This window comes from Blennius ocellaris (genome assembly GCF_963422515.1).
Source record: "Blennius ocellaris genome assembly, chromosome: 1".
NCBI classification, from domain to species: domain Eukaryota; kingdom Metazoa; phylum Chordata; class Actinopteri; order Blenniiformes; family Blenniidae; genus Blennius; species Blennius ocellaris.
In genome coordinates this window covers 20,607,547-20,631,114 of record NC_137650.1, presented here as the reverse complement: position 1 = coordinate 20,631,114, position 23,568 = coordinate 20,607,547, and the positions used below count along the sequence as shown (strand labels likewise).

General features: G+C 42.0%; 2 protein-coding genes across 2 annotated transcripts in view; one reads left to right on the top strand and one right to left on the bottom strand.

Annotated features, from left to right (window-relative positions):
• Positions 1-218: 218 nt before the first annotated feature.
• On the top strand, positions 219-14,117 carry pax6b (paired box 6b; the record flags this gene model as incomplete). Its single annotated transcript, XM_080495545.1, has 12 exons — positions 219-231; positions 3,366-3,419; positions 6,757-6,887; positions 7,196-7,231; positions 7,316-7,531; positions 7,920-8,085; positions 11,297-11,455; positions 11,712-11,794; positions 11,918-12,068; positions 12,720-12,832; positions 13,152-13,293; positions 14,032-14,117. 12 exons carry the CDS (start codon positions 219-221, stop codon positions 14,115-14,117), a joined length of 1,350 nt encoding a protein of 449 aa, XP_080351671.1.
• Positions 14,118-18,572: 4,455 nt separating this feature from the next.
• Positions 18,573-23,568, bottom strand: part of elp4 (elongator acetyltransferase complex subunit 4) — a gene marked incomplete at its 5' end in the record, with an annotated part of 53,059 nt that continues 48,063 nt past the window's right edge. Inside the window, one exon of the mRNA XM_080495533.1 lies at positions 18,573-19,343. Coding sequence (XP_080351659.1) covers positions 19,212-19,343 — 132 coding nt within the window. The 3' untranslated portion in view covers positions 18,573-19,211. The remainder of the gene's footprint in view (positions 19,344-23,568) is intronic.

The following is a 23,568-nucleotide window of genomic DNA, read 5'->3' as shown; positions in this document are numbered from 1 at the left end:
CTGACATCTGAGTTCACTGTCAATCTCTGTCTCCTTCGCAGGGATATCCCCTCCGTCTCCGCCGAGAACCACTGGAAACTAATTTTTCCTCATCTAAAACTTCCTGAGAGAGACTGATTCTGGCCGGCTTTTTTTTTTTCTTCTTCTCCTTTTTTTCTGTGGCGTGGAGAACTGGGCTGTAGCCTGTAGTTTAAGAAGGACTTTGACACCGAAGCAGGATGCCCCAAAAAGGTGAGATTCACACTGAAGTTTGTCCGCGCGCTTCAATGAATAATGTATTGCTTGGAACATGGAATGAAAATTATTTATTATTATTATTATTATTATTATTATTATTATTATTATTATTATTATTATTATTATTATTATTATTATTATTATTATTATTATTATTATTATTATTATTATTATTATTATTATTATTATTGTTGCTGAGTGAGGGGCATGGGTGAGGTTATGGGTGTCTGATCGTTTGGACTGTGCAGCCTGTCTTCTGACTGGACTCTCCCTAAAAAGTGCGAACAGCCTCTGGCGTCTTTGGCGGTTTTATCTGCTCGGTTTTGTTGTTGTGTTTAGGGCCTACGGATAGCTTACCGCTTATTTATGACAGCGAGGAGTAAAAAGTCACGTTGGGCCAGGACAGTGATCGTCGTGGAGAATGGGGCGCAATGACCCGTTGAGGAAAGGTGTCAGATTGATGCATGCAGGCGAGTCACCCAAGCGCCTTCTTTAAAAAAAAAAAGAAAAGAAAAGAAAAAGAAAGACGAGAGAAAAGCTCAATAAAGCATTAGCAGGAGGAGAGAGAGGCCAGTTTTAGCGTGTTTGTTTGTGTGCCACGGACAATGCAACTTTCCTTCTTGTTTCTGAACTGTTTAGGTCTCCCTTTAACGACAGTCACATAAAAACCCCTTTTACATTTTAGCAGCCAGGTCGTAAAATGTTTTAAAACAGTGGCCTCGGCTGACTCACCACACTACAACAGTAAAATACCTTTCTAATGTGTGAGCTATTTCATAAAATATTTAAACAAACTGCTGGTGCTGCCTTGTGATAGTTTTTAACACGTCATTTTTTCCTCAATACAGATGTCTAGTTATTTTAATTGAACAAATATATATAGAATTCAAATTGTATTTTCTGTGTCCTCTTTTTGCACAATTCAAAAAATAAATATGAAATTATAATAATTACAAAATGGCTGAATTTCATATCTCCAAAAAAGCTACTTGGATATGAATCACTCAGTGTTATTCTAAAATGTGAGATAATTAAAAACTAAATTAAGCCTGTGCATATTTCTTCTTTTAGCCTAAAACGTGCACAAACCGGGAGCACTGTAGCCAAGGCCTACACCAATTACTGCAAGTGAATGTTTGTGAGCGCAGGATGCAGCATGTTGAATCAAGACATTGTTGTTCCGGATTACTAAAGGAAAAGAAATGCAGATTAGATCGCAGTTAACCTCAGGAACAACAACGTTTGAGCTTTCGACCTTAAATAAATGATTAACCACTTGAACCACACGGAGCTACAAAACCACACTGACTGGATTTTATATATTTTTTTAAATCCAAACATGCTGACATTAGACCAAAAAAATGTAAATGAATAAAATGTGAAGTTTATATTCAGGTGAGCTGTTGATTTTGTTTTTTTGTCTATTTTAATTGAGATTTTTATTTTTTTTACGTTGATATATTTTCTTGGTAAATGAGCTCAGACTATTGGAGGTGGTGTGGAGGAATCCGAATGTGATTAATGACCGCAGCCTGTTTGTTAAAACGTGCAAGAAAGCTGCAATCTAAAAGTGATGGTGGCCCTCTATCTCACAAACTAACCTGGTACTAAAACACAGCCATGCAGGCCATTTTACTCTGCACACAACAACACAAGTTTTTTAAGCACGGAGGGAGAAAATGAAAACTTCAGACTTCTCCCTCTCTGGCCCCCTTTTTATCTGTTCCCCCATTCAACAGCTTCTTTAATGCATTTGTCTTTTCCAATTGAGCGCCCCACTGCGCTGTTGTGTTTTTAAACCCGCTTTACAACCCTCACCAGCAGCACAAAATAACCACCAAATATTTATAACATATTTATAACAAGAAATTACTTTTTTTTTTTTTTTTTTTACATTTAGGTTGTTTTTGTTTAACTCCAAACGAAACAAAGCAGGGGGGGGGGGGGGAACTAAACAAAACCCACATTCACACACTCGCGGCACTGGGGTCACGGTCGTGTGTGTGTGTGTGTGTGTGTGTGTGTGTGTGTGTGTGTGTGTGTGTGTGTGTGTGTGTGTGTGTGTGTGTGTGTGTGTGTGTGTGTGTGTGTGTGTGTGTGTGTGTGTGTGTGTGTGAATGGTCCCAGAGGGGGTGGATGCATGCCTCCGGGTCTTTGTATTAAACTGAACTTGTTGGTGTGTTCAGTGGGAGAGCTGCGTGTTTCCAGTCGTGGAGGCCGAGTTTTCATCCCGAGTGTGTGGACTCAGAGGGAATGGGCGGGGGAGGGGGGGGGGGGGGGGGGGGGTGGTATTGTTGGGGTCCAGCAGGCTTTGCACACCAGCTTCGTACCCCCCTCCTGGTCTGGACTTTTGCAGAGCAGTGAGGCGAGCTAGACAACGTGTGTCAACTGTACAGTTTCCCCCACGAGCGCAGGAAGATCCAGTTTAGGAGAGATATAGAGGCGTCTTGCTGGGGTGATGAGGACTGATTTCTTTACACGTGCTTAAAAAAACAACAACAACAAAAAAAAACAACATAGGAAACTTCAGGAGTAAAAAGCCTTGAAAGGAACGCTGCTGTAAAAGAGTTATAGGCCAGGCAGTTAGTTTGAATTTATTTTGACAGGTTCGAAGTAGGCCTAAGAGAGATGTTCAAGTCATGAACGTGAATGTTGTCCCGCGTCAATTTTAATTAGTTTGGTTGGCAGCAACATTTAGGTTAATTGTAAATGTAGGCCAACACAAAAAAAAAAAAAAAAAAGTGAAGCTGCAGTAGGTTTGAGTGCATCAGTATAGCTGTGGCTGTGCTAATGTGTTGTTTTGCTTTGTCCTATAGGGAGACATTAAGTAGTGAAAACGGCAGATGATTGACTAAATTGTTATAGAGTGGACAGTCAACTCTGTTTCCAGGCAAGTTTAATTAAAATCCATACATATACTGAGGATGTTCACGTTTTATTTTTATGCATCTTTTATGTCCGAAAAAAATAAAAAAATAAAATCGAACGAGATGAGAAACTTAATCTATTTTACAAACATGTTTGCAATATTTTTTAAACTTAAAATAAAGCAAATTAAAAAAAATATGTTTACAGTAGATTTATGACTTGATGCTAACCACTTTTTGTTATTTCCTTGTGACGCTTAGAATACCACAACCAAGCCACGTGGGAGTCTGGCGTAGCCTCAATGATGCAGAACAGTAAGTTGTTTTTATTTCTATGTGTGCAATTCATCTGGAAACTTTTGATGACAACCGCAAGCTCCTATGTGGTTGCATGGAAACACCCACTGACACTTTCCTCCACCGCTTATTATAGCACAATTACTTAAATCATGTTTAAGAAACACTTTAGATGCAAAAGGAGGAAGAAAAAAAATGAGATATATATATATGTGCAGGCATTAATTTGCATGACTTTGAGGTGCAGGGCTGAAATATTCAGAAGTTATTTGATGGTTGTTTCATTGCTGTTAATTTATTTATTTATTTATCTTGCTATGATAGATTGGCGAGTTATTATTGAACAAGTTAATCACACGTCGTCCTTCTCCTGAGAGGGGGAGAGAGAATAGGGGAGAATAGAGGGGGTTGGGTTGAGAGGGAGATTTTTTGTTTCTGCTTGAGTTGGTATTAAATAATTGCACAGCCGTCTGCATTAGCGTTAGAGCTGGCTGCCAGGCTGCATACAAGATTAGCTGCGTAGAGAAGAGCCCTGCATGAAACATGAGGAATAGCAATAATGTCTTATGTAGATTAGTCCATATTCTTCACGGACAGACAGCATGAACTAGAAAGAAAATGCTCATATTGTAACCGCAGGCCTTCCTGTTCGGTGCAGCCTGAGCTCAGAGAGGAGGATAAATATTAACGACCACATTGTCGTGGGTGCCAATCAAGTAAATAAATAAATAAATTGATAAATAAATTGATAAATAAAAAGGGTGGATGAAGTTGCTTTTACAGGCCTGTGTGTTTTTATAAGTGGCCCATGAGTTGAATATCTGTCTTCTTCTTGGTGTGTGTCAAAACAAAGAAGGATAAACATGAAACATTTTCTCTCTTGCTGCTGGACAAGAGGTGTATGACATCTGTGATGAAGGTGTGTGGAATAATTTTATTACATTATTCTCCATATACCTTGATGACGTGTCTGTGCTGTAATCTGTGCGCATTAGTCCAAATATTTTTGAATCCACGTGACAGCTGGATTGTTGGATGTGCAGAGGTGTGATTCATGAAGAAAAACACAGATGATTATAAACTGGTGGCACTGCAGTTCTTTTTTTTTTTTTTTTTTTTTTTTTAACAGGCCTCAACGTTGTGCAGGATTTTTTTTTTTTTTTTTTTTTTTTATGCTTGCCAGTTGTCCATTATATAGATGATAGGGTCTTATCAAGGCTGTGTACAATACCCAGTGCTCCTGCTTTGCTGCGGATTGATGTTAATGGGATGCTCCCCTGGCTTGGCGTGTGATGTCTGGTGCGAATTGTCGAGGAGATATCATTGGGCCCTGGTGCGAATTGTCGAGGAGATATCATTGGGCCCGGCCCTTTGGGTTGTCTAAAGGTCGCGACGGCCTCGCTGGCTTTTGTGCTAATAACTCCTGGGTGTATATGGTGGGGAGCGTCCAAATTGACACCATATGTTTTCCTATTAGCCGACTTGCAATAGAATACAAGGCGCATAATCAGCGCCAGCGGGCGAGATCGACTCCGGGTACTTGAGGGAATTGTGCCATGATTAAGACTTAACCTTAGGAGGGTTTGATTTTTATGAGCTGTCGTTATCTGACGGTTTTATCGATCCGGAGGATTTATTTGATAGGTATAAATCAGAGTTGATGGAGCAGCTCCGGAGAACCCGCGGAGCAGGCCATGCTTAATGTGAGTTGGCCAATTTCATCGTAAGAAGTCTATTAATTCCACTTAATCCTGGAATTACCAAAGAGCAGGAGGGATGATAATGGATTTACTATCAATCAGATCCACGCTGGAAGATTATTACACGCAGCGGCCAAAAAGGGGAGATATGTTACGTGAAACAGGTTTAAACAAGTCCCCCTTTTTTTTGTAATTTATATAAAATAAAGTATGTACTTGAGTGCTGTGGCACATCTCGGAGTAGACGCCCACCGATTCCACACAACAGGACTGCAGTGGCTGTGAGCATTTGTTGTCAAATACAAACAAGGGGGGGAAAAACTGCATGTCACTTTTAATATGTTAAGAATCCAGGCGCGCCCTCGTTTGTGTGACCGCGCGTAGCCCCTGGCCACCTTAAAACGAAGTCTCCCTCGGAGGGTAAACGAGTAGCGTCCAATTTTGTCTGAGTGATATCCAAATGCAGACAGAAAGGGTCGTTTTATCATGCTACTATTTGTCGTGACGATGCGATTTTCAAAAGCAGAGCGGTGTCATAAAGTGACATGCCTGCCACAAGTGCTCCAACTGATCTTTTCAATTAGCCTCCCATGCATGATCCGAGGCGACTTCCGCCTATTTCCAGAAATTAAGCTCAAACTTGACGTGCAGCTAGCTTTATTTTAAAGACAAATGTCAGGCAGGCTCATCATATTTTCCCCCTCTTCTATATTTGGAGCTTATTTATTGCTAAGGAGCCTCTGCTCCCGGAGTCAATGTACCGGGCGGCAGCGCAGGGGAAGGGAGCGGAGACACAGAGAGCAGCGAAGGCACTCCGGGGAGTCAGCTTTCCCATTTGGCTTCAGGTTTGCGCCTTTATTTTACGCTTTAGAGGGAATGCCATTGAGCAATTTAGAGATAATTTTTGGCAAAAAGCAATCATTTTTAGACAACAACCGCTTCTCGAAATTGCTACTTTGGCGCTAACGTCTTATTGCTTTCTGTCTTACTCGTGCGTAATTATCGAGTGTTTTTTGGAGGACAACTACAGAGCGTTTGACGATTTAAGCGACTCTTTCCAAACGAGCGGTGGTTTCGAATGAAAGTTAATTTCTCCCTTTATTTCAGTATGTCGTTTTCTCTGACTGTCGCAGTTGTCGGTTATTTGTCGGACGACTGTGGGTCTTGTTGACGCGCAGCAGGATAACGGTGCAGCTGTTTTAATACCGAAGTTTGACCGAAGGCTGGTCGAGTTATTTCTGGGCAGACTGGGCTGTTACTTTATTATAGAAAAATAACATAATGCGATGTTTTTAGTTTGTTTTATGTGCCGCTGTCGTATTTTTATTTTTATTTTTTTAATGTTTTGCATGCTTTTTAATTTTCTGCCTTCAGAATGAAGGTTTACCAGGCGCTATTTACAAATGTATTTCACCTTAACGCTGTGGTTGAAGACTCGTTATTTCCACATTATGGCAGTCAATTTTGAGGTCAAGTTCTCCCCTTCTGCAAACTGTCTGGCTGTATTTTTTACTTCGATTATTCTGAGTTTCCTAACCAGTTCCTCACATCATTACATTTAATAGAAGTACTATTATTATTTTTTTTCTTTCTTCATAAATTAGCCTGGAGTTGTGATGTAATATGATGACTCCCACACTTTTGTCTCCATCTAGGTCACAGTGGCGTAAACCAGCTTGGTGGTGTGTTTGTTAATGGTAGACCGCTGCCGGATTCCACCAGGCAGAAAATAGTTGAACTTGCTCACAGTGGTGCTCGACCCTGCGACATCTCGAGGATACTGCAGGTGACAATTACACTCCTTTCCGAACACAAATCAGCTTGACGAAAACTTTTTTTTTGTTCGGTGGATTCGAACTACCACTTAATTACGAAAATTTTTTAGCGATATACAGCTGACAGGACTTTTTGAATTTTTACATAAAATCAGTGTTTTTGTAACATTAGATTTAATGCAGTGAGCGTGAGGTTTATTATTCCTTTAGTGGAATTTTAATATGGGCACAACAAGGAGATATTGCCTGATATTATTAAAAAAACAAAAAAAACTAAATGCCTAATATACCATTCAAGGCATATTTTTTGTGTTTGTAGACCCATGATGAAGTCCAAGTGCTGGACAGTGAAAAGGTGATAATTATTTGAGCCATATTAGAATTTCCGGTACTAGTCGTAAATAATGTATGTGAATTGTGTCTTTTGTTTTCCATCCAGGTATCCAACGGCTGTGTGAGCAAGATCCTGGGTAGATACTATGAAACTGGCTCCATAAGACCGAGAGCAATTGGCGGCAGCAAGCCCCGGGTCGCCACTCCAGAGGTGGTCGCGAAAATCGCGCAGTACAAGCGGGAGTGTCCGTCTATCTTTGCTTGGGAGATCCGTGACAGACTTCTGTCGGAGGGAGTCTGCACCAACGACAATATACCCAGTGTAAGTGGTATTGACTGTAAGCTGTGTGCATGATTTAATTTGCCACATGAAGTCACTTTTTTTCACATGCAGTGGAGGAAAAGGAGATGGGCACCCAACCATCCAGTCTTATTAAATACACTGCGTTTCAAAGTGCGCTGCGCGCATTGCTGCACATGTGATCACCCAAACATACACTCAATTAGAAGCGGCTCGTTGTCCATTTGTGCGCTTTGCAGGACGCGTTTCCCCGTGCAGATTTATTATGATTATACTGTGCATGCCTCTGTGTGGTGCCGCGAACCCGGCGCCCATCCACATCTTTGGTCCCCACAGGTAGAGACACACTGCGACGCGTAATCCAATCGTAATCCTCATTTTTTTTTATCATATGCAATTTGTCATTCAGGTGTCATCAATAAACAGAGTCCTCCGCAACCTGGCTAGTGAAAAGCAACAGATGGGCGCAGATGGCATGTATGACAAGCTGAGAATGCTCAACGGTCAGACAGGAACTTGGGGGACCCGGCCCGGCTGGTACCCCGGAACATCAGTGCCAGGGCAGCCCAACCAAGGTGAGCCTCATTATCACACCGTGGCAATAAAGACACCTTGACGCATGCACGGCTGTGAGGTTCTATCAAGGAAGGAAACAACTGGACGGTCAATAAAAAGCATTTCAATGTATTTAAGGGTTCAAATTAACTCTGCAGAGGTCGCCATAGATAGTCACGTATGAATATGAATGGATTTATAGCTTACTATTCCAGTGGTTCCGGTCCACGGCTCTGTCTGCAGGAAGGTATTGTAATGGCATGCTTTTGATGCCCTGAACAAGACCCCCAATTAAGACTAGTCGATTAGAGGAAGCCGTAGGCCATACATGCAGTCTGAATGCCTCCACTGTCCCAGACGTGGATGTGCGTGACAGCGGCTCGTCCTTTCAGCAGAGGTGTCCATCCAACAGTCTGCTTTTTCCTCCCTCCTGATGGGGAAGAGGCAGAGCTGGGGAGCTGTGCAGTGCGGGGATATTAGTACAAAGGAATGTTTTCCTTCACACGCAATGATTGGTTATGGGAACGGTCCGCGGTACGTGTAATTGCTCATTAGAGGAGGCTTTGTCTCACATTATGGCAACATGCAGCAGTGAGGAGATGGTAAGGCTGCTGTGGAAATGTTCCACTTCAGAGGATTTCCTGTCGGCCTGTTGCAGGCCCAACACTGAGTCAGGTTTTCTTAGAAAGGTCACTTTATTACGTTTGCTTCGCTTCTGAAACACAGCATTGTCTCATTTGCCGGAATTTAGTGCATCCAAGAAACAATCATTTGCAATTGATGAGCCTTCGACATTCATGGAGCTACTTTCAAGTAGAAAAACAACAATTTTATTTTAAGTATTTTAAGTATTACAACTTTGAAACAATGAATTATTATTATCATTATTACCATTATTATTATTATTATTATTATTATTATTATTATTATTATTATTATTATTATTATTATTATTATTATTAATAATAATAATAATAACAATAATTACATCCTAATTATTATTAACATAATTATATATTTGAAAGTGCACAGGGTGAAATTATCATTATAAATATTATATACTAGTATTATATATAAAGTGATGTCTAACAACAACAACAACAATAATTATAAAATAAAATAAAAAAACACCAACAACAACATTAATAATAATAATAATAATAATAATAATAATAATAATAATAATAACAATAATAATAATAATAATAGGTTGTTTAAGTGAGTGGATGTGTTTCCACGTGGGTGTTGTCTTGCTGGAAGGAGAATATGTTTTCCAGCAGTCGGCCGGGTAAACAGATATAATGGCTACATGGAGAGTGACAGGGCCCCAAAAGAAGACAACTCTATCCAAAGAGGAACGAATAAAAACTCCGCACCGATTGCGTCTTTCATCTCTTTCTCTTTCTCAGTTGCTGGCTATATGGCTCTAAATCCCGTCTATAGGATTTAGTCTCTCACTTTCTCTTTCAGTTTTAAGCGGTTTCTCAAGAGTGTTTTGATCCAGTCTCAGTAGCTGAAAGGTGCCGCAATTGGTTCGGTATCTCTTTTTTGCCGCTTTTCCGCCTCACTGGCTGAGACATCGTGATACCAAAGAATGAGTTTATTTCCCAGCGCTTTTATAAAGAAAACAAATCCCATCCTAGCGTCAGTGGGTCTGGCAGACGGATAATAGCTGCACATTCACTCCTTTTTATGGATTATCCAGAGTGAAGAAACAAATAGGGTGGATACAAACTATTGGCCTATAGAAGAATACTTTGTCTATTATGCAGCAAGGGAAATTGTCAAGAAACGTGTCGCCTCAGGTTTCCATCACCAACATTCGCATATAGAGAAATGTGTTTCCAGGCACACAGGAAGCAATGGAATTTAGTTTGGGGAAAAACCTGCAACTTCAATGCACAAGATTGAAACTTTAGGAAAACTCACACACACGTTAACATATAAACTTATTCAGGCAGGCTGCATATTATGCATTTTAAAGGTTACAGGAAAAAAAAGAGTCACTCGCGTGTTTGCAAGGCTGCACCTGCTTCAACTTTACAGCAAGCAGCGAAAGGCCTGCTGAAGATAAACACAATCTGCATAGGAAAAGCTGGAGTTACACTTCACGAGTTTGACCCGTGGAGTCTGACAGGCATCACGGAGATATTACATAAACCTCCCTCGATCAACGCACCCGCTGCTTAATTTCGCATTAACTTCTCGGTGTGATAATGATGTCCAACAACAAGACAGACATTAGTCGATAAGCCTCGCCCTGCAACTGAAGGGGCCTTTGGGCCCACCGCGGACAAACAGGAGCGGTGAATAGATTGGCCTTATTTTGGTTGTTCAGGGGGTTGCATGCTCTCTCCTCACTCATTTGTTTCCAATTGAAGACAGAAATCCTGACTGGCGTGTAGCTGGCCGGGGGACGTGATTAATGATGGTAGTGGATAAGGGTTAACACACTGGACTCAAAGCTCTGTTGACTGGGATCCTCGTGCGCACAATGCCAAAGTACTATAGCCTGTGCGCCTCCAGAGAGAGAGGATCCTTTTGTCATCTCCTCCAATACCCCCCCTCCCATATATTACACCCACCACCGAGGGCTCACTGCTCGTCCCTGGCTGTGTCCATAGTTTAATGGTTTCCCTTACTCCTGAAGGCATTGTATCATTCTGAAAAGCGTCTTCTTCTATTCAAAAGTTGGTGGTCACCTCAATGGCTATACCAACGCCCATATGGGAACGACTATTGAGGCACGGCTCTGTCCTAAAAAAAAAGAGGGGGCTACAGAGTTTGGAGTTTTAATACATTTCATAGGCCCTGAAAAGAGGCTCGCCACATCTTGTCACATTTCTCTTAACCTTTTGAGAACACACGCCATTGTTGAGACACGATAAGTCCGCGGAACCTTTTCCCTCCACCAGACTGTTTTTCCCACAATATTTTACAAGCACCTTAACCGCGTGGCCTTTTTTTTTTTTTCCCCTTTTTTTTGTAATATTGTTTCTTGTGACGCTGGCTGTCGCATTTCATCTGGTAACATTAGGAAGAAATTACCACGATTCCTCTGATTTTCAATTAAATTAACCATGATGGGGGTTTTAATTAATGATGTCGCAGCGAGGTCTGTACAATTAGCTGTAGGCTGATACAACAGGCGGCCCCGGTAATTAATTATTCAATTAGCTTAAGTGAAAGTATATTTCCATTGAATACATTTTTTTTTCTTTTAATTTGCAGATGGCTGCCAACAACCGGACGGCGCGGGAGAAAACACAAACTCCATCAGCTCAAACGGGGAGGATTCAGAGGAGACGCAGATGCGGCTGCAGCTGAAGAGGAAACTACAGAGAAATCGCACGTCCTTCACACAGGAGCAAATCGAGGCACTCGAAAAAGGTCAAACTATTAACGAGACATTTAAAAAAAAACAACAACAATTAATCCACCTTTAATTAATTGGCAGGAAGTGGATTTACAATGTGAGGTGCAATGCATTTGTAATGGTTTCTGAATAGGTTTTATTCATTAGTGGCAAGAAGACCTGAATGATGGGGTTCACACCAAATAGCTTTTTAAAATAAATGTATCAACCACAATCTATTGTGATGCTTATTATTGACACTTTTGTTTACTTTATTTCTCCCATTCACAGAATTTGAAAGAACTCATTATCCAGATGTTTTTGCGCGAGAAAGACTAGCAGCTAAAATCGACCTCCCCGAGGCGAGAATACAAGTGAGTGATCTCCATTTTGTCACGTGGGCAAAAACAAACAACAGCAACAAAAACAAAAAAGCAATCAAAAGTGATGACAAACGCACAATTAAAAAAATAATGCCGATAACCCGGTGTTTGCAGGTATGGTTCTCAAACAGAAGAGCAAAGTGGAGGCGAGAGGAGAAGCTGCGGAACCAGCGCAGGCAGGCCAACAACTCCTCCAGTCACATTCCCATCAGCAGCAGCTTCAGCACCAGCGTCTACCAGGCCATCCCACAGCCCGCCACGCCGGGTAGGTCCCTCACTGCTGGGGCTCAACGCAGATGTCCCCCCCCCCCCCTCCCCGAAAAAAAAAAATCTATCGCATTTTTATGTTAAATTGCACGTTGCACGCAATCTCCTGCGCACTTGTTACACCGCTCATGCAATTAGTTTATTACTGTGATGATATTCTCAACAACTCACATTCAGTGGGTTTAAGTCTTACTGATCCCATAACAAATATCATTAACCAGCATTAAGCAACAGCCTGCGGATTTATATGAAAAAAAAAAGGGGTGGGGGGGTGGGGGGGGGGGTTGGTGAGGCCTCAGTGGCGGTGCGCTCTGGTTCACATGAAGAAGCGCCGGTGCTTTCTTTTTGATGGATGGTTGAGCAAAACTTCTCAGCTGACTATCTGCGTAATTACCGAATCAGGCAGGCACGAGGGCACACCGGCAGTGCTCGAGCTCATGCTCACAAGTCAATCACCTGAGACACACAAACACACACACTGTACGATATCTGTCCGGGCTTATCAGCCTGTCAAATAAGGCGTCACTTCACGCAGGCACTATTTAACGCTAATGAGACGATCTCTCATGCTGGAGGAGTGTGTGTGTGTGCGTGTGCGTGTGTCTTTTCTGTGGTTTCAATGTCTTTCCCCCCTCTTTTGCACCCACAGTGTCTTTCACCTCGGGGTCAATGCTGGGTAGACCGGACTCTGCACTCACAAACACCTACAGTGCGCTGCCCCCCATGCCCAGCTTCACCATGGCAAATAATCTACCTATGCAAGTAAGTAAAAGAATACTTTCAATGAAAAATAGTAATTTTAAATTGTATTTTGTGATAACTGATGTGAATGTAAGAGTTTCAGTAAGTATAATATGACTTTTGTTAAAAAAAAAAAAAAAAAAAAAAAAAGTGTCCTTGTATTCACAAAAAAAAAAAAAAATCATAATTAAATTTTTTGATGTGGTCTAATGGCTTTCGGACAGTAAAAGAACTGAAGTGATATTAGATTTTTAAAAAAACCTAAGTGACAGCATTACAGTGTACCCAGCTGACAACTATGGTTGGCTAAGCTAATGTAATATTTTCTCCTTATCTATAGCCCAGCCAGACCTCCTCTTATTCCTGCATGCTGCCTACCAGTCCGCCTGTGAATGGGCGGAGCTACGAAACATACACGCCCCCTCATATGCAGGCACATATGAACAGCCAATCAATGACCACTTCTGGTACCACCTCAACAGGTAGGCAGAAAGTTCATTGTTTACCAACATGCTTGGGAATAAGTAACAATCTCAAACAGTGCACTCTCTGAAAGATCTGCCACCTCTCCTGTAATTAAGGGGTACTGCATAGCCATCTTCTGATTCATGACCTGTCGCTCCAACTTTTCCTTTCCTCTCGCCGTTCATTTGAGAAACTCCATGGTTTTTAAATGTCTGAGAATCGATATCTCCACATCCCATATCATTTTCTCTCTGCAGTTGCATGCACAAAGCTCATTTTCATTGCCACTCCAGGCCATCATGTCAATCCCCCGACTCCAGCCCATAGTTTAGTTCCGCCCCATTAGGATGCTGTTACTGAGAGCCATATATACTGGTTATAGTCATGAAGAGTTAATCATGCATAACCACATTTCCTCTGCGCTAAATTGCTAATTAATTTGATTCATTTGCTGTTGTACTCTCTCTGTTTAAATGCCATTGCCAAAGCCTCAATTTATCGCGCTTGCCAGCATTTTACTGAGCAACAATGTGCAGAGCATTGTGACTCATTGCAACCCCTTGCTCGTCCACCTATTTGCCAGTGTTTAAAGCACAATGCTCTGTGCTATGACGCTAACCAGTGTTTAGTTGTCACACTAACAGTGCATGGTGCATCTGCTTATTTAATTTAGCATGTCAGACTTGTGGAGCGTGTTTTGGCGTTTTGTTTTGCCTTTTCACCCACGTTCTTCCCCATTTTCTTTGTTTGTGCAGGACTCATCTCTCCTGGAGTGTCTGTCCCTGTCCAAGTCCCAGGGAGCGAGCCTGACATGTCTCAGTACTGGTCAAGACTACAGTAGGGAGAAGAGCTACTTCACCCTGTAACCACCCACTCCACCATCGCCCTCTGGCAGTGCTCCTCACACATACACGGCACAGGAGAGTAGAGAAGGCGAGAGATGGTTGAGAAGAGGCAACAGACAGGAGAGGAGGAAGGAGAGAGAGAGAGAGAGAGAGAAAAAGAGACACACTCTGGGAGAGCCTTGGGACGTCTGGGCTGTGTTTTTCCAGTGGGACAGTGTGCTGTTATGTAGCTCTAGGCACGTTCAAACGAGGACTTGGAAGAAAGAACAACGATGGAAAGACCGAAAAAAAAAAAAAAAAATGGACCTCTGTAAAGTGCCCGGTGTTAAATTTTTATGGAACAAAAACTTATCTGTTTTTTTTTTTTTTTTTCTATCTCCAACTTCAGTCATTGTTTCCTTTTTTCTCTGGCGTGTTTGTAAATGGCCATTTGTATGTTAATATGAAAATCCAAGATCAAGTACTGATAGATGGACTGCTAGAAAACCATGTTGGTCTTGCGTTTGTTTGAGAGGAGAACCTGAGAGATTCTGCCATGACTATCTTTTTAATCTGCTTATATCGAGACTTTCTACCAGCCTTTGCATGGTCACTGGACGCTGTTGCATATCATTAAAGACAAAAAAAGCTGGAGGGAAGACTCTTACTGTGTCAAAAAAGAAAAAAAAAATATTTATTGGTCCTATTTCTTAAGAATGGATATTGAGCAGAGGATACTCGAGCTCGATCCACCCACTGAGGCCGTGGCCTTGGCTCCTCTGACATGAGCCTGCTTGTGCTAACTTATTAGACACGGATGACTATCAACTGCTCCAAGTGTGCAAAGACAGTGCGACATGCGACACAACTTGGAGCTCTTGCTTTGGTGGTTGGATTGACTCTGGATTACCGCAGAGAACATTAAATGTGGAAAACAGGTGTGAAAGAGAACCTGTAGTCTGTAAATGGTAGACTGCGTCTTCGATATAATCCAGTTTGTTTATGTCAAAATGTAAAGTACTTGTCTTCCCGAGAAATCTTCCAGAAAGATTTCTTCAATAAAAGTTGATTTCATTTAATATCCCTGAGAATATTCTATAAATGTTCCATGCATCATGAAATACATTTCTTTAGGGTCAGGTACAATTTGTCTCTTAGGTATAGTTGTATTATAGTGTCCTATGGTCAAAAAATGTGCAACTAGAAATATTTAATTCCTATAATTATGATTAAACATTGCTTGACAGAGTTTTAAACTTAAGTGTTTGGCAGTTGTTTACAAGTACATATCAGATTTAATCATTGTTGATTGTAAAACAGACCAAAGCCTTTGTATTTCATCTAGTACACAATGTTTTTTTTAAGATATTAGTCTTGTGTTGCAAAATTTTGTAAACACGGTTCTGTTCAATTACATTGGCTTCGAGTTCGGAAGACTGCAGTCGAGCCCCGCAGTCCTTATTTATAATTGAAGACCATGGGAGGGTTTTTCTAGCATCATCTGTCATGCTCTTTTGAGTTTTTGCATTTTTATTTCAGTGTGTACGTAGAACATGGACACGTACTTGGTTTACGTCTGCTTCTGAGATAAAACGTCGACACGCTGTCTCTTAAATATTTCAATTTAATTTTATTTAAAATGGAGCTTTCTAAATGTATTTTGTGAAAACTATAAAACATTTTGTACAGTAAAATTGTGTCTTAAAGAAAGACTTCTTGCCTGGTCAATGCTGTGTCAGTGCGCACGAAGCAAGTAGAAACAACACAAAACGCATTATTGCTGAAAATCCAAATAACTGTAATGTTAACAAGTTACAGTTAAATACAACAAAGCCTGAGATACATATAACAACATGTCTAATTCCCACTGAACAAAGGTGTCCAATATAACAGGCCTGCCTTGATGTATGCGGTCGAACACAGACCACACAGCACAACACCACAAACACAATGGGAAAGGTCAAGCAATTCACCACCAAGGCTCTTGTTTTAGTAGAGTTACGATGGTATGGAAAAAAAACAAAAAAAAAAAACAGAACCAATGAAGAGGAGGAGAGAGAAAAGAATTAAAAAAAAGTCATGGAATAAAGCAGTCAGTGCCTAGAGCGAGGCAGAGGAGCGATTGTGTGGCAGAGTGAGTTATTTTGCTTCACTTGCTGCCTCAGCAGGAGGGGGGGGGGGGGGGATTTGTGTGTGTGTGTGTGTGTGTGCGTGTGGACTTGAAGGGGTATGTAGACCGAGTGAGAGACCATCTAAAAGGAAACGCTGTCCAGGAGAGAGCGAGGTGAGGTAACATTCACACTGCATGCAACGGCATGAGACATCATCCCAAATGAATTAATTGAATTTACACATATCGCTCAGTGTTTAATAGTCCAATCAGAAGTTTGAGGATTGGAGGTTAATCAGATTTTTTTTCTTTTCTTTTTTTTAACCGGAGCTAATGCAATTTCTCTACTCATTTAATCCAGTTTATCACACAAATGGAGGAACACTGTTTCTGGAGGGGGAGACAGACGAGATGATTGCGCCGAGACAGAGGAGGAACATTAATAATTGCAGAGAGCGAATGAGAGAGTGATTCAAAATGCAAGAAAGGCTGCAATTAGTGGAGGTCTAAATAATACACAGCTTTGAGATAAAATGGTTTAAATGTAATTCTCACTCAGAACACAGTCAGGCAACACAAGTTGCTTTTAAAGTTACTGAGAGCTTTTGTACTAGGTGACATCCTTTTAATAGTTTGATTAACCAGCAATTCTGACCTTGAGTAATTTTAAATGTGGATTTTTACAGCACTTTACAAAAGATGACACTCTCATTTTCTGTATCTGTGTGTTCTTTTCACACTGTGATGGAAGAGCTATATTAGTCATTGTGTTATTCTTTTGAGTTTCAATTTGTATTTGAGGTGTGTGATGACCTTTATTACATCATCTGCACTGCAGACATAAAAATCAGGAGGCACTATTTTAAACTCAAACACAGAGGTTTTCCGTTGGTTGTAAAAAATTATTCTTGCGATAACAAAACCTTTAAAATATCACGTTTAACCAGTGCAGCTACGGCTTTAGTTAAAAATCAATAGGTCATAAGCAGCAGCTGCCAGAGACACAATTACACAAGCAGGTTCCCCCCATAGCTGTGTGTGATGTTCTTTCAAGACGTAGGTCCTGCAAAATAAGTCACAAATCCAGAGTGATTTGTTACGGCACCTTACTTCAATGAGTAAAATAGAAAAAAAAAATGTTTTCAACAACTTTAGGCATTTAAGCTGGAAGATTAAAATGAGGTGATACGTTACTGTACTCTTTCCATGGTAGATGGAAATGGTAATTTTGTCCCATTGCTGAATACGTTTGTATAATTGCATTCAGAGGTTTATAATAATTTATGACATTTTAATGACTCCAAAGTTACAAACACTGTTATACTTGCCCTCAAATCGAAAGAAAACAATTTTTTTTAGATACATTATCAACATTAGAAGTTTTGAACCTGGCTTTTCGTGCACTCATTTTCTAAATCAACTTGTGTGGAAATGTGACAACCCTTCCATTTGTGACGTATATAATAGAAACCAGCATTATAAAACTTAGCTAATTTTGAACTTATCGGGACAAAGAGAGAAATGCCGCAGTGTGGTTAAAAACTTAGGATTGAAAAGTAAAAACAAAGAGACACGCCAGAAAAGATGAAAATAAACACATGCCAAAACAATTGGGCTCTATTTTAATGGACCTTAAAACTGTACCCTGAATATGTCAGCTGTTCAAAAACAATACCTCGGAGAAGTGTTTTTATCATGGCAACACAAGCTTTCACTCACCTGTATATCTCTGGCCCTCTCATAAACTTGACATTAGGAGCGCTCCATTCACGTATGAAGCTGTCAGGTAACACTACCTTCTCCGAAAATCTGTTGCAGGCGGTTACCAATCCTGCCAGTTTTTACTGGGGAAATTATTCAAATTGGCATCAGCAGCAGACTGAGGAAAACAAAAATGAAACATTTAATTTTTCATGTATTTTTTTTTTTTTTTTTATGTTTCTCGATGTCACCATTTGACCTAATTTGTTCTTTTGGGCTTGTCATGGCAAAGCAGCTCATCCAGCAAACATGCCTGATGAGGTGTGAAGCCTGCACCCAAGCCCAGCTCTCCTACCCTCTGCCCACATTCCCGCTCTGCGCTGCTTACTGGAGGTAGACGTCGCTCACCGGCACAGTCTCAGGGTCAGATGGAAGCATCCCTATTCCAACATGAAACCAGTCAGGCAGACCAGAGGTCAGTCATTCATGACACACTTGCGCAGTCGCAAGCAGTCAGCTTTCGCCTCAGAGTTTTTTTTTTGTGGTGCAGCAAAGTCAAAACGAAAGAAAGAGCGTGTGTCGGGTTCATCATGTTTATCATTTTTGTTTTAATTCAATTTCATAAATGGACAAGTCATTATTCTACAAATGATGTTTGATCTTTGAGTAATAACACTGTGAGCGGCAAAAAAAGAAAAGCAAAAGTGGCTTACTTTGTAAAGTAAGCCGGGAGCTGAGTTAAATTATTTAATGTTTGCCGAGCTGGAGCCTGTAAAGACTAAAAATATTTCATGATTACACTTTACTTGTAAACAAAATCCCCAGAGAGAGAGAACAACACACAGTGTATCAACCTTAAATAATTCTCCTTCTTGAATTTTAATTGGATGAAACACGAGACACTTTGCCACTCACGGGCCTTCCTATAACATTTCTCAAAACCATAGGGTTTGAAATTCAGAGCAACTTACAGGGAGAAAAGAAAGCCGAGAGCTAAAGACATACGTAAAATACACTTGGAACAAGCCACTGTCTGCCATCAGACTTGGGGAAAGAGTGAAGAGTATGCTCATATAAAAAAAGGTCTAAGATGCATAATGAAATATGTCGGTTAAGGGAACGGCTATTGTTGAACGTTTAGATCTTCCCCCCTGGTTGAGCCAGTTGGCAGGTGGTAATGGCTGGCAGGGTTATCGCGGTTGACGTGACGTGGGCGAGGGAACAACCTGGTCGCCGCAGTGAAGAGGACAACGCTGTGGCGTTCCAGGTGTTGGTTGCCCATGGCGACTGTGTGGGAGCTCTAGAAGTCCAGGTGTTTGTTGCCGGAAGTGCCGGAGCCACAGGCTGCGGCCGTGGTGGCGGCGGCTCCTGCCAGCTCGCCCCTACTCACCCGACTCACGGTCTCAGACAAGTCTGGAGGCAAGTGCAGTCGCTACAGAAAACAGAAGAGGGGAGGAGGGGGCAGAATGTTAGATCACTCATATGGAGCAAAACGCAAGCACTACTGGATCAACATACAGTAGATGGTACACTTCGGTGATGCTTATTCACAGAGAGCCATGTTGGGTTGAAATTGCATTAGATGCTTCAGCACTCCCCTCAGCACTGGCAGCAGCACGGAGTAAACCTGCTAGCGTGCTGCTAAATGCTTCAGAGAGCTTTAGGTCTGTTACAACTCACAGGGAATTTATGTGTGTGTCTGTGTGTTTGGTGAGGTCGGACTGTTTTGGAGAGTAATATATAGCATAGTAAATGACACATTTATGAGGTACAAGACGATTGTGTCTTCAGGCAGTCTGAGGGAAAAAACAAAACAAAACAGGTAAACGTTGTTTGCGCTTGTGTTGACTACTTCACTGTAACACGGATGATTATGTCGGGCTAATACCAGAGTCAATCAAGTCTTTTAGCTGTTTTGCAGTAAAGCTTATCTGTGGAGCAGCCCTGTGCCAAACTCAAAGCACAAAGGCTCTAAGAGGTTAATGAGGGCCACTTATGTAAACCCCCCCCTAACACCAACATACTAACTACTAGAAAGCTTAAGAGGGGCTACACCGCTTTGCGCTCTCCAGAACCGGCTTGAAAGGCCGCCAATGGCCCTCCATGAAATGGTCTTGAAGAGCTTACGAGAGCGTGAGAGGAGGTGAAGTATCTCAGGAGTCAAGTGTGCCACCGACAATGGTGTTGAGTAGCACGTTGCTCGAGTGTCTATCGAGGAAGTTGAATGTGAATACTGCCATTCTGGGTACAAGGGAAGGTAAATCCTGTAATTTGCCAATGAAAGAATCTGCTGTGACATCTGAAACCCGCTGGTCACAGCCTGCAGTCCCAGCCCAGCCCAGCCCAGCCCAGCCCAGCCATCTAAACCCCCCCCGCCACCACATCCTTACCCCCTCCAGACATCCAGCTTTAGAGAAGACCTTCCATTCCCACAGATACTTATCTTTTTCCTAATGACTAGGTGTTTGGGTACAGGGTTTAACAGCATCATTATTGAGAGATAATTCAAGACTACGCAATGCTCTTCACCCCTCTGGGGAAGACCACTTACACCCTTTTCTTAAATCTGCTTTCTGAGAAGCATTGAAACACCTCAGTCTGTTTTTAAATCACTGATGCCCATGTCAGATATAAAGTCCTGCGTTCCTGCTCCCATGGCAGAAAGATCGCGGGCATATCATGGTCACGTGGTCTTTAAAAAAATAAAATAAATAAATAAATGTTTTAATGTTTAACACCTTGCTTTTGTGCTTGTTGGCAAGAAGCCATTTGTGCCACTGTGAAAGATATTGACAGAATACTCACAATACAACAAGAAAATGCTGATATGCACTCAGATAATACATTTGGTCAACTTTTCCGTTTGTTTAACTCTCCCTCTAACTCCTAGTTCACAGACAAACATCTATCCAAACTTGTACAACGGCCTTGCGGGTGCCTCCAGAAGCTCTGCTCTGCTTCCGCCTCTGCCAAACCTCACCTGTGTAACCTTTCGTGTCTTCAGCTCACTCAAGTGTGATTGAAAAAGAAAAACAATGCATTGATCAAGCCTGGACTCAGTCCTGCTTAGCGCACTGCAGCGGAAACATGGCAGAGAGAGGCGTAGAAGAAAAATCAATCACATATACATCATCCTCAGTGGGTGAGTAAAAAAAAAAAAAGACATCACACCGTTGTCTGCCTGTCACGCACCCACGGGCCTGGCTACACCGTGTCTGTTTGGCTCTGGGCTCTGTGAACCTGCTGAGCATGTGCAGAGCGAAGGTCAAAGCAATCCAGAAGTGCAGCTCAGCTCCTCTAACCTTTGAGTTCAGGGGCAGATGAGAACAATCAATGGTAACATCAAAGTTGGGAGGGAGGAGCAGACAAAACCAATCGATCGGTTTGACACACACAGGGAAAAGACAGCCCAGTAACAGCAACCATTGCACACATCACTGACAGCCAATATTTAGAGCTTATAACTGCTACTGGTTAGCACCGCCACAATGACTTCTCTTATTTTCAGTTCCACAACAAAAACCAAACTTCTTGTTATTCTTCAATGAACGAGGACAACTGTAGCCTAAGATGTGAACACGTTTACCCTTGTTTTAGAAATGTAAACCAATTATAATGTAACTGACGTTAGCATGGGCGCCACACCTGCAGTGCTGCCACGATCACTTGCATTGACACGAAATAAATGGAGTTCAGTGCAGGACTCAGACAGTCAGGGAAGCTCTGTCTGCTTCCCTACGACCTGCACACTCTATGATGTAAACAAGGACATCCGGAAAACCCTCAGAGGCATAGTGGGGTGTATGTGTGTGTGAAGTCTTTCTTTGCTGCCTGGCAACCTTCGTGAGGGTGTAGAGGGAGGAAAAAAAAAAAACACACAAGAAGGGGGAAGTGGTGGGATGGGGGTCTTGGATGGGAGTGGACGGCGGGAAAATAGACCATTGGCTACAGTGCAGTGGTGGAGGGGCCGATGTGAAAATGGATGTGTGCCACAATGTTAGCGCGATTGAGTGTGTGTGTGTGTGTGTGTGTGTGTGTGTGTGTGTGTGTGTGTGTGTGTGTGTTTGTGTGTGTGATGTCAGTGTTCCTTCCCTGGTGGCGGGCAGGGGTAAAGGTTTGTGGTTCAGCGCCGCTCCACAGCCAAAGGGGCTGGGGCCATGCTGGCAACAGGGTGAGGGGTGACAAAGCTCCAAACGAGCGCTAAGCACTTGAAATGAGCCCTCGGGGCCGGCCCACAGACTAGCTTTGCCTAAGAGGGTTACTAATATCACCCCACAATGGACAATTCCATTCAGCTTACCGAGAACCCCAAAGACCCGCTTCTTAAAGAATACGGCGTTTCATGCTGCTCGGTGGTTTACAATCTCTACACTTTGTTTCCAGATATGACATTATGGGTCAGCGGAGCAATCAAATCACGGTTTCGAGTGTTTCATTTTCAGTGCGCTGCAGTTCAATGCAACTGTGAGTTAAGAACCGGCGCATACAGAACATACATACACTCTCACAAAGCAGCTCCTTCAAAGGCATTCCACTGGTGGTAACGGCTTGCTAATGACTGGAGTATTAGGTGCTAATTTAACGAGTCATTTCTTCCATAGAGTTTTAGCCACACTTTCAAAAGGCCTGTGTCACTGTACTGCTTAGGACTATGGGAAACCCAACACCTTGTTGGAACACATGACGACTGGTCTGGCTCCTTCAATCAGATTAGCTGATGATGGAAAATGGTCATGGAAGTGACACGATATTTACCATAAACACCTGCTTAACGCAATCATTGTACTAATTTAGTCAGCGTTTGATAAGCACTGCTGAGTAAGTGTAACGGGAGAAAATAAATATTGCATCACTAAGCTGAAGTCATAATCAGAGAAAAAAAAAAAAAGGAGGGCGACATGCTGTTACTGATGCTGAAGAAATTCCAGTTATTGGACTCTGCCAAAGTCAAGCATTTACAGATAGGGGTCATATTAAGGTGATACAGTTTGCCAATTTCATTTTCCTGTGTGTCACGGCTGCAGCGCAGCCACTGTAAACTAATGTTTGAATCTGCCCATGACACTGGGTCAATGTCCTCCATTTCCAGTCCCATTTCTACAACCAGCCAAGGGTCAAAATGGCAGCAGAAAGTTTCTCGGCTGACACTAGCAGATAAATCCCAGACTTTACTGGTCTGCTCAGACACTAAACCAAGCTAAATCAGCTTCCAGTGGCATAATCCCTCGCACCTCTAAAGTTACACCGCATTGTGTGGGAAATCATTTGCTGCACCTATAGGAACTAGTATTGACTCCAGCATGCCAAAAACCCACACAATGAGGTGATGTGCTTTTTCTATTCGAGCAGCAAACTATCATCACATTTACTCTGGCAATTTCAGAGAATACTTCCGCTACCCAGCCAGAAAGAAAAAATGCAGAAACAACTCGGCATAAATCCCATCACTTCGGTAATTTAAGCCCACCTGCACCTAACAAAAGCAAAGAAGAAGGGCTACCTTCCTCTTCTTTCTCGGTAACAATGAGTGTAAGATGATCGCTGGCCTTGCCCTACGAATAACCTGTTGACGAGAGAAGTCTTTCAAATTCAGCTTTAGTTGGGTTTTTTTTTTTTTGGGGGGGGGGTGTTAAAAAAGTATTCTCTGGTTACTTGAG